Below are 11,838 nucleotides of genomic sequence, written 5' to 3'. Positions count from 1 at the left end.
AGTAAATAAAGTTAAATGAATAAATCACCAAAAACATAAGTCACAGAAACACTTTCACAGTGACGTTTTCCTTCTGTTATTCACAGGATTAACTATTTCGAGTAAATTGAATTATTTTAAAATTGAGAACTCGAAAGGCTATTTTAATGATACCATAATTAGTTACACTATCCATGGCATGAAGGCATTTAGTTCACACCACAAAGAAAAGTAAAAAATTATATTTCACATGGAGCTTTCAAAAATGTATGTCAATTTTATGTCAATATATGTCCCTTTCAAAAATATATGTTGGGGGGGCAAGGGCAACATACGTAACCTAAACATCTGTACCCCCATAATATGCTGAAATAAAAAAAAAAAGTCAATTTTTTTCATGAAAATGTATAGACAATACAGTTTTTAAAAATCTAATAAAAATAAATACAGGAAGGCACTGGTGTATTTGAAAAATGGTGCAGGTATTTTTAGACAGATCTGTGTTGAAATACCAAGTTATACCTTTACCGGCCGTGTGCCTTTGGGCAATTTACTTCACGAGCCTAATCTTAAAATAGGGATGATAATGCTCTACTTCCTTACAGGTTATTGTAAGAATTAAATGAAACAGCATATGTGAAAGACTACTGGCATGCTGCCTGCCTGGCACATGGTGGTTAACCCTTCTAAGTCATCACTATTGTTTTTTTAATCCTCTACTAATCATTTGGATTAAATTATAAAGGTGATATTCCTATTGTCTCAGTACAGAGAAGTTGTATAAAAAGCGAACTTTCCCAAATTGATTCTTGACTAACAAGACATAAACTCCATCATTAGAAGACAAAAATAATAGATTTTCAAGCAAAAGAAACCATTCACCTTTAATGCTAAATCTCTGTTGCTCTGCCTCTACCAACAAAGGTACTCTTTTCCGAATATACTAGATTCAAACAAATTTTTTTAAAAAGCTGTTTATAACCAAATTCTACTAAACTGAGAATGGCCTCAGATATAATAAAGCTACATTTTAGAATACAAAATTTAAAACCACATATACCAGGAAACAGAAGCTATTTAATAAAACATTAACAATATTGACATCAGTAGACAGGTACTGGAGACTAATGAGCCCAACAGCTCTGAAAAAATAAACGGGCAAAAATCCATAACTTTAATGGTTCTCTTTAAACAAACAGGTAATTTGGCTTCAGAACATTCTAGGTGAAAATCTCACTATGTAGACTCCAATTCCATACCACTCTATACAGAAATGATTGTGTCAAGAGGGGGTTAAGACAGGATCAAATAAGCAAACTATCACCAATCTCCCCATTCCTACTCCCAGGGCAAATTTTATCGATCAACAGTCTAGTCCTGTGGCTCTACAGAGCCTGAATATAAAACTGGAACCCTTCTCAAAGCAACCACAGCTGGAAAAGTTTAAACCTACCTGCCCTCCAAAATTAAGAAAGAAGCATCCTATCATCAACAGAGCATCTGAGAATACCAGTCACTCTCAGTTCTGCCCTGCAAGCACTGTAGTCACTATAATCTTGAATGATGTGCATCAGCTTTTTCTGTTCTCCCCAGATGTCTCATTGCAACCCCTTTCTCCCTGACCCTCTACATCCCACTCTGTTAGTGAGACAAGAAAACCAAAATCAAATGGAACAAAAACACAACAGAAACGCAGGCTGCTTCTCTCAGGAGATGCAAAATCTCAAGTTTTCAAATTCCAAATCTAAGGCCCTAAAATGCCTAGCTGTGAATTTATGTGAATACAAGTTTAATCAGTCTCCTGGTATGGCAAAATTCCATATATGGGGTTGCCCTGTAATAAAAGAATTGAGCATCAACAGGAAAACTATTAGAATAAAAAAACTTAAATATCCAAGCTTATGCAATTTCCTTGGATAGCAAAAATGTACATCTAACACTGAACCTTCCATAATAGCTTTCCTTCCTCTACTGTTAGCTCATGGTCTATTCCCTTGCCCCTGCTGCTGCCACACCAGGTGCTCTGAGAGCTCATGATCTGTTGCCACTACAACAGGAAGCTGGTGGACAGAGTACAGCCTTGCTGGGTAGCTTGATTTGCTTCTGCAATTTGGATTACAAAGTTCAAATAAGGAGGGATACCATGAGGCAAATCAATATAACCAGGGCAAATCCATCCTTATGTTTCTAAGTTCGCAAGTAGGGAACAACCAGAGTTTAGATAGTGAGGGCTTAAAATACTTATTCAGATCTATTCCAAGCCTGAATCAGACAGTGAGAGTTATGCCTGAGAAAAACCTATTTTGCAAAATGCCCATAACTGACCCCTGGGAGGAAAGGGAAAATAAGGGAGCAAAAGCTGCCCTCCTCTTGCCCCAGCTGTGAGACATATGGATGTCTCCAACATGCTTCCAGCACCATCCACCATCCTGTTCTTAGGGGAAGAAGGAAGCAGTGCGGCTCATCTGCATTACAAAAACACTGCAGCCACTTTGCTATATCTTTATATTCGTGTGCATCAACTATCCCACATACTTTTCTTTCACATGATTTAGATATTTCCATACTGATAAAGATGGATTTAACAGAGCTAAAAATTCTTAAGGCAAAGAAATTGATAAAAAACTATAAAACAAGAACTCCAGGCTAAGTGATAAGATTCTCTCTCTCTCTCTCTCACTCACACACACACACACACACACACACACCCACCCCCCAGCAAGAGGCATCTGATTTTCACTACTATTCAATGCCACATAAAAGTAGGCCACTTACAGAATTATTCTGCATCCTCATTTCATAGGCTGCGTGTCTCGGATTACTGGCTACGTGAGAACCTGGTGAATTTCTTGAACTCAAGGCATGAGGGGTTAATATTCCACTAGGAGTGAAAGCTGGTTGATCTCTCTAACGTAAATGGAAATGAATATAGAAATTAAAATTAAATCACAACAACACAGATGACAGGAACAAAGGAGGGCAATGGAATAGAGTTCTTACTGTAAGTACTTAACTACTAAACTCACTAAAAGGCCAAATGGATTTCTGTTAACATTACAGAGTTGTCAACACCTTGATTTGATGGTGACTTACACCCTATAAACAACAGTCAATAATACTTAATAACCCTACCCTGAAACTATAACAATAAATACACTGTCCTAATATATAGAAAGAATCTATTCAAGTCTCATTATGCTAACCCGCTGTTTATTTACAATTTCAGAAAACAATTAAGACACAATTTCAGGCAAATAAAAATAATACAATGATTAAAGTAAAAAAAAAAATAAGTCAAGTTTGACTTATACTTAGGAAATACAACTTTTATTTACTCTTCACCTTGCTAAAAATTAACTCTTTGTTTCCAGTTAGGTGATAGTCTTGGCTGACTGAAAAAACAGATATTGACTGAAAGAAAATAGTAAGTAGAAATCAAATATGCCCCTCCCAATCTAAGTGGTTTTAAACCTACCTGCAACAATAAAATAACTCTACTTTTCTCCCTTGTTTCCTGGAATTACTTAATTCTAATAAAACATGACCATAAAAGCAGTCCCTAAACTCCACGGGTTTGAAAATCCAGTAGGGAAGACAAGAAGAACAAGAAGTAATGAAGTCAAATGACTATAAAGCATAATGCAATTAAGTAAGAAAAAAAATGTCACAGGCAGGAAGCATGAGAGTTAAGAGAATAATGGACCAACAAGGGAGGCCTTGTGGAAAAGGTAAGATGTGAGTTGCAAAGTTGTAAATCCATTCGGCAGTACCAAATGAAGGCAACACTGCATCAGTAGGGTCATGGTGTATATAAAATACAGCAGGGGATAAATAAGCTGGATAGTTGGAATTCAACCAGATCATAGTGTGCACTGAACACCAAACTAAGACAGAACTGGATTCTGAGGGGATGAAGAAGTCAGTGGTGATTTTGGAGCAGAGAAACAACGAAGCTTAGAGTGTTGTGTTCTAGGAAAGTTAACCTGACAAAGACATAGGAATAAAACAGAATAACATTCAAGAGGATACAAAGGGTTGACTTTTCATTACAAAAACAATACTGGATTGCTGTAAACAATTCAAAGAGCTAAGTACCACCTGCCTCCCACCTCCTGCCTCCTTCCCCCCAAACTCCAGAGCTTTGAAAGAGCCTCTTTAAAATCAACACCAGTATTCTTTATCCAGGTAAGAAGGCAGCTGGGTGGATATTATGTCCCTAACTCCAACTGGATAAGGAATAAAGCTTCTGAAATGAACATAATCTTCACAAATTACAAACTTATGCTATTGCCAATCTCATGAAATTAATTAAAACTCACCTTCATTCTCTTTCTTTTTTCTTTCTGTCGTCTTCTAAAACTGTCCTAAAAGTATAAAATCCACATATTCTGTCAAATAATTACACAAAAATGTCAGAGTTAAACATTACCAGGAATGATTCGGGAGATAATTTAAATTATAAAGGAAGATCCCAGAAATCTAGGTACATGATTAAACTAGGCAACAGACTGTATGTTCAAAGTGTTGCTTAACAGAACTTCAGCTTGGTAGAGAAATTGAATTTAAATACAATTTAATTGCTCTTAATTTTTTTCAGATAGTTTTTGACATCATTTCAGGAAAATGCAAGAACCATTACAAAGACCCTTGGTTCTACCCTGGAGCAAATAGGCTGTCAGTATTAAGAAGATACAAATAAGTATAAGGAAATAGTAATTCTTAAGTTTTAGTTGAATAGAGTTAATAACTAAGATGACAGATTTTTCAAAAAATCAATAAGACAATTTTATGAGACTCTCACCTAAAAAGGGCTTGACAGTTCCTAACTCTGTCGCATGCATGGCGTAACAGAGAAAAAATAGAAGTAGGACTCTATTCAAACATTAAGTCCAACCCCAGCTTCCAAAAAGACAATCCAAGGAAAAGGAAGGAAGGAAATTCACCGCTTACTCTGGCCCAATTTAATTCACAGGAACAGGTCCAGTCCACATAGATTCTCTCCCTCCACTCTTTTCCAAAACGCAGCTATGGTTTCAACTGGACAGGATTTTGGGTTGTACTTGCTTCCCACTAACTCTGGGCCATTCAAAGCCCTCCCATGCCCATGTCCAAGTTTCCCGGAGTATCAAGAAGTGAAACAACAGCTAGGGTGGCCAGGGCTGCTGCTGTGGCCTAAAACAGGGGCCAAGAGGTACTGTACTGATGGTCATCCTAGTAGTTGCACTTCTATCTCTTCCAAGTCAGTCCTGTCAAGTGCAACATAATACCTTAATGAGATCTGAAATTGGTGCTTTCTGCTGGGAGAAGAGCTGAACCTTGGATACATAAGTTTGCTGCTATGAAGTGGAGCCCAGGTGACAAACTACCTTAAAACTTCCTAAGATGTGGAAACTACTGATTTCTTTAATCAAGCTCTGGCCCCATCTTCAGTGAAACTTATCTATGTCACCAATGACCTAGAGATTATAAAATTCATTAGCCAATTTTCAGTCCTTATCTGACCAAGACTCTTTTCTCCTTGAATCACTATACTCTCTCCACTTGGCTTCCAGGACTCTACATTCACCTGGTTCTCCTTCTTCCATCTTGCAAAGTGCCTTTACTCCTCAACTCCCCAACCACTTCATGTTTGTGCTCCCTGGGCCCAGTACTTGGACCTCTCCACTTCTCTCCTCCCATAGGACTAATCAGCCAGTCTCACAGCTTTAAATACCATCTACATGCTGATGACTCCTCAACCAGGCCTCTCCCCATTCAACATCTCCATTTTGCCATCTCAAACTTAACAAGTCCAAAATGGAATTTCCCCACCTCACCTTTGCATATCCCACAGTCTTTCTCATGAGGGTTGCTCAGAACATTTTTCAGTCACTGGGACAAACACTCTGGAGTCACTGTTGACACCTTTTTGACACCTTTCCTTCTTTCACACCCTCCATTTAATCCATTAGTCAATCCCATTGATTCTGCCTTCAAAATATGTTCAGAATCCAATTACCTCTTTATCATCTCTAATGCCACCATCCAGGCTCCCTTGGATTATTACAAAAAAGCCTCCTCATTGGGCTCACTGTTTTGACCATTGCCTCCATACAGTTAGTTTCAACATGGCTGCTGTAGTGATCCTTTTAGAATATGTACCAGATCTTGATGCAGAACGAAAGCTACAGTCCTTATAATGACCTATTGGGTCCCACAAGACTGGGCCCTCCATCCTCTTTCTGACTTCCTCTTCTACTCCTTCCCCCTTGGCTCCTACCATACTGGCTGCTTGCTGTTCTGTGGACATCCTGGCTATGCCCCTGCCCCAGAGCCTTGGCACTAGTGATTCCTTCTGTCTAAAATGCTCTTCCTGCAAAACCCTGCATGGTGTACTCCCTCACATCCTTCAGGTCTTTATTCAAAGTCATCTGTCTGTGAGGCCTTCTCTAGTCACCACTTCTAGAACACTCCATCTCCACCTTCCCAAATGCCTCTTAACCTGCTTTAGTTTTCTCTGTGGCACTTAACACTAATAGGTTATGAGGTTTACTTAGTTACTTTGCTTATCATCCAGCTCCCCTAGGAGAATGTAAGCTCTATCAGGGCAGGAATTTTTATCTGTTTTGTTTGTTTGTTTGTTGTTATATCACTAGCACTCAGAACACTGTCTGGCATACAAACACTAAACAAATAATGGCTGAATAAATGAACAACATTTGCAAGATAAAAGGCAAATACTGAAGCTCATAAAATAAAAAGCATCACATTTCTGGCATAAGTGCTCAATTCTAATAACAAATATTGTATTCCTTTCCTACCACTTGTTCTGCTGGTCTGTTAAATACCTATTTCTAAGTGTGGCAGTCACACTTAAGCAGAACAGAAGGTCCACCCGGGTGGAACTTACTCATCTCTAATCTTTTTTGTGTTTATGAGCTCCTTTGAAAATCTGTCAAAAGTCACAGACTTTCCAGAAAAATACATATACCCAGAAACTTTAATATTTTAATATTGGATTTCTGAGATTTTCCCCTGATGTCCAACCATGCTAAAGGACATCATATGACTTCAGGGACACCAAAAAAGCTTCAAAGCTTTAAAATGCCCTACCAGATCAGCTGGAAACCATATTAATTAATTAAGTCTACGATACTATGGTATCTATAAAATTCCATACTTCCTCCTCTAATGCCAACTTATCACCAATATTTAATGGTACAGAGTCTGCTAAAGTCGCATAAAAAAAACTTCTAGCAAAGGTTTTTATATGAGGTAGTACATAGCATTAGGTTATTAAGTATGAAATGTCTGACTTCCTTAAGTACTAAGTTTGATACTTGATATCTCTGATATTTCCCCCTGACACTTCTAGTTTTATTTTTATTGTGAAGGTACATCCTCAGTCTTTCAAACACACATTTTAACTTGTGATTATCTTTCAAATTTTTTTTTAAGAGCAACTCTTGCAAAACTATGGATAAGTCAAAAATCTGTTATGTTCGAATATGAGTTCCGTCTTGGACCCAATGCAGTGCAAACTGCTCAAATACCAATGAAGTGTTTGGGAAGGATGTAGCTAATGAACACACAGTGCATCAATGGTCTGGGAAGTTCTGCTCTGGTGATTTTAATCTTGAAAATCAGCCACGTGGGCAACCTGAGACCAAGGTGGATACTGATGAGCTGAAAGCTGTAGTGGTAGTGAATCCATCTCAGCCTATGCGTGAATTGGCAGCAAGGTTTGACATTACCATTCCAACAATACTAGACCATCTGAAACAAATCAGCAAGGTAAAGAAGCTGGATAGACAGGTGCCGCATGAATCAAACAACCATCAGAAGAGAAACTGTCTTTTTTTTTTTTTTTTCAGACAGAGTCTCACTGTGTTGCCCAGGGTAGAGTGCCGTGGCGTCAGCCTAGCTCACAGCAACCTCAAATTCCTGGGCTCAAGCGATCCTCCTGCCTCAGCCTCCCGAGTAGCTGGGACTATAGGCATGCGCCACCATGCCCGGGCTAATTTTTTCTATATATTTTTAGTTGTCCAATTAATTTCTTTCTATTTTTAGTAGAGACGGGGTCTCGCTCTTGCTCAGGCTGGTTTCAAACTCCGGAGCTCAAACAATCCGCCTGCCTCGGCCTCCCAGAGAGCTAGGATTACAGGGGTGAGCCACCACGCACGGCCAGAAGAGAAACTGTCTTGAAGTTTGCCTTTCTTTGTTGTCACAACGTAAAGGTGAACCATTTCTACACCATACTGTTATGTGTGATGAAAAATGGATTCTTTTTCACAATCACAAATGTTCGGCACCATGGCTGGATAAAGTGCCGAAACACAGTTCAAAACAGAATATTCCTCAAAAAAAGCTAATGGTGTCTGTTTGGTGGTCCAGTGCTAGTATTACCCACTACAGCTTCATGAAACCTGGCCAGTTGATGACAGCGGATGTCTACTGCAACCAGTTAGATGAAATGATGAGGATGCTTGTGATTAAGCAGCCGAGATTAGTCAATAGAGAGAGGCCAATCCTCTTGCAAGACAATGCTGGCCCACATGTTGCACAAACGATGCTGCTCAAACTACAGAAGCTGGACTTGGAAACTCTCTGTCATCCACTGTGTTCACCAGACCTTGCACCAACTGAGTACCACTTCTTCCAGGATTTGGACCAACAAGCTGTAGAAAATGCCTTTTGTGATTTCATTGCCACTCACTCTCCAGGCTTCTTCGCTGCTCGCAAAAACAAGCTACTGTTATGGCAGCAAAACTGTGTCAACACGTTAGGCACATACTTTGATTAACTGTACTGCTTCTTGTTTGAGACATAATAAACTACACTTCTGATTCGAAATCAGACATTTCGTATTTAATGACCTAAATATTAGTTTTTTGTTAGGTAGGTGTAAATGGGAGCAGGTCAAGTGAAGCCACCATAATTGTTGAAAACAGTTAAAAATAGCTATTTCAGTAGACATTGACACCCACAAGCTAGTTCTGTAACTTTAATTTTACATGTGAAAACTTCTGCCATCACAGAAAAAGAGTACCAAGTACTTACTGAAGACTTTTGGGAAAAAGGCTTACAGTCAACTCACTATGTAACATAAAATGATGATTACTAGCTTCAGTACACAAAAGTTGAAGAAAATAGAAAATCTTGTCGGATTCAATGACATGTTTTAATCTGCTAGGAGATCATGATGCAATGTAGCAATATTATGCTGTTATTTGCTTAAAATACCCATATACTTTTTATAAAATCGGTTTCTGAAAGGATTTCCATCACTTTCTTTCCAAGAAGCTTTGTTTCTAACCTGCTCATTTCACTCACTGTGGGCCTCCCTTGCCACCCCTCACAATAAGCCTCCCAGCCCCCAGCCCCTAGCCCAGACTAGGTGCCTGCTCATCACACTCTGACCCTCAGGCAGCACCAATGGCTAGAAGCGGCTCTTCTTTATCCTTAAATGTCCATACTTCCCTCGTCTTCTCCTGGAGGCACTTTCACTCCACACAAGGGGAAATTCAAGTTCACACTCATGGCTTCAAGTACCTCCCATCGGCTAATGGTTCTCAAATCTCTTTTCAAAAGACTTCTGCTCCAAGCTTTACATACACTCGCTCAACTGCTTGATGGACTCCTCTAAGGTGTCCTGTAGCCCCTCAAACTCAACATCTCTAAAATGAAACTCCATTTCCACCAAGTCCCCACCCCAACCCATCATATACCTAGTGCTTGCTATCTTAGGGAATGGCACCAGCAAACTCTTAACTCCCAACTCCCTAAGCTGGAAACGAGGACTTTTCACCTAAGCACTCACCCATCAAATGCAATCAATTTCCAAGTGCTTTGTTATTTCTTTCTTTTATGTTTCAATTTCTTACTTAAGAGCTGCAGCCCTCCCCAGATCGTACATTCTCCCACCCCTTTGTCCTGGCTAATACAATTCAACCCAGAATCCCTATACTTTACTCCTAAAATACAAGTTCTTAGGTCTTAACCTATCTTCCTGCCTATACAACATGGCAGCCACTAGCTCAATCCTGGTCCCTAGCCTTGGAACCCTCTTTCATATCCTATTTATTAGATGGCTGTTGGACTTATATCCTAATAAGATTAAGAAGATAGGAAAAAACATTATAGTGCATCTCAAAGAGTGTGAAATACATAGTTCCACACAGCATAACCTTTATGAAATAATCAAAAGCACTGACCGCTCATGACGACATTAGTGTTGATACACCATAATGATATAACAACACACCCAAAGAGGTTAAAGTACAATCACAGGATCATCATAGCCTATTAGAGACAGGAGCAATTTTAGCTACTGCAATAGAAACACTTTACCTCATCATCCTTTCTCTTTTTAAAAATGCTATCCTCAACTTCACCAACTGCTAACATGATCATCTGTACTCTTTGCAGATTGACATAACCACTTTCTGTAAGGTAACCCTGTAAGTGATAAAATACATGTAAAATGATCTTCTTACAAAAGCAAATACTTGTGTTTTGAAATTATTCAAGAGTAAACTTACCCCAGTTTTGTGTACCACATTTTTGTATATGTTAACCAAACGGTCAATTGCACCTTCCCTGCCACCAGGAGACAAACATTATGTGTTAGGACCAGCAGGCACTGTAAAGGCAAGAAGTCTAAAACAATACTTTGAAAAACCACACAAATACACATACCTAATCTCTAATGATGGCAAATGAGGAAGGAAGTCATTTCCCACAAAGAAGCACATGAAGACCCAGTCATCAATGCTCCTCTCAACATCAAATGTGAACGGAAGGCTGGCCATGGTGAGTTCTCTTTCCAAATACTACAACCAGAAAGGAATGCTGCCATTAAAGCTATCAAAGGCACCCTGCTTGAGAGTGCCCAGTCCAATGGTTATTACTACATACCTCACGAAGAACATTAAGACGAAGAAAGATAAACTCTCCTTCTGCACAAGGAAGACTATCTGCAAGTTCATCATGCTGCAAGAATGGAAATGAAAATTAAAGTCTACTCTAAACTCTGTAATTTTTTCCAACCAAGCAAATTTTAATGCTTTTCCTAAAGAAAGGTTCATTTTTAAATTGTAAGCATTAACTAGAAAAAACTCACCAAATCATTTGAAAATAAAAATTTTATTTTAAACCCAATCACACCTACCCCAGACGTCAGCAAACATTTTCTGCAAAAGGCCAGATAGTAAATAGCCTTTGGGGGACATATACAGTCTCTGTTGAACATTCTTTCATGTTTTATTTTGGTTTTTACAATCCTTTAAAAATGTAAAAACCATCCTTAGCTCATGGGCCAAAACTGAAGGACTGTGGTTCACCAATCCCTGACCGATACCTAGGCCTTATTAGTATTTTAATGTATATGCCTCTAGCCTCTTCTTTGTGAACCTACGTGCATAGGTACATGTATATTGTCTTTATTGTATTAAATATCTGAAATCATATATTTCCACCTTATATTTTTTTCCACTTGTCACCACCCTAAGCTAGTCTAACCCTAGTGCTTGCTATCAACAATGTCTTTTAAAGAGGCACCATATTCTTAAAACAAAAGCCCACCCTGTTCTACATCCAACCAATATTAATATTTTAATGTATATTCCTCTAGCCCCTTCTCTCTGAATATATGTGCAGATACATGTACATTGTCTTTATTGTATTGCATATCTGAAATCATATGCATATTTTATTTTGTATCTACCTTTTTCACTCAAGAATGTCTTTTAAAAAAGCACCATATTCTTTTAAGACAGAAGCACCTTTAAAGGAAACTGGATCTAACTAAGTGAACCCAAAAATACACAGAAACTGGGAGTAACTTAAAAGTATCAAGAAGTTTTTAATAAATTTGATTTG

The 11,838-nt window shown here is 38.6% G+C and overlaps 1 protein-coding gene across 1 annotated transcript in view; it reads right to left on the bottom strand.

Annotated features, from left to right (window-relative positions):
• The window catches only part of XRN2 (5'-3' exoribonuclease 2), an 84,054-nt gene that overhangs the window by 50,229 nt on the left and 21,987 nt on the right, over nt 1-11,838 (bottom strand). Inside the window, exons 9-14 of the mRNA XM_012657204.1 lie at nt 10,876-10,950; nt 10,657-10,790; nt 10,500-10,557; nt 10,309-10,416; nt 4,299-4,343; nt 2,755-2,886 (exon numbers count right to left, since the gene is read on the bottom strand). Coding sequence (XP_012512658.1) covers nt 2,755-2,886; nt 4,299-4,343; nt 10,309-10,416; nt 10,500-10,557; nt 10,657-10,790; nt 10,876-10,950 — 552 coding nt within the window. The remainder of the gene's footprint in view (nt 1-2,754; nt 2,887-4,298; nt 4,344-10,308; nt 10,417-10,499; nt 10,558-10,656; nt 10,791-10,875; nt 10,951-11,838) is intronic.

Source organism: Propithecus coquereli, unplaced genomic scaffold, assembly GCF_000956105.1.
Source record: "Propithecus coquereli isolate 6110/MARCELLA unplaced genomic scaffold, Pcoq_1.0 Scaffold533, whole genome shotgun sequence".
Lineage (NCBI taxonomy): Eukaryota > Metazoa > Chordata > Mammalia > Primates > Indriidae > Propithecus > Propithecus coquereli.
The sequence above is the reverse complement of the archived record's forward strand: the minus strand, read 5'-3'. Positions and strand labels throughout refer to the sequence as shown.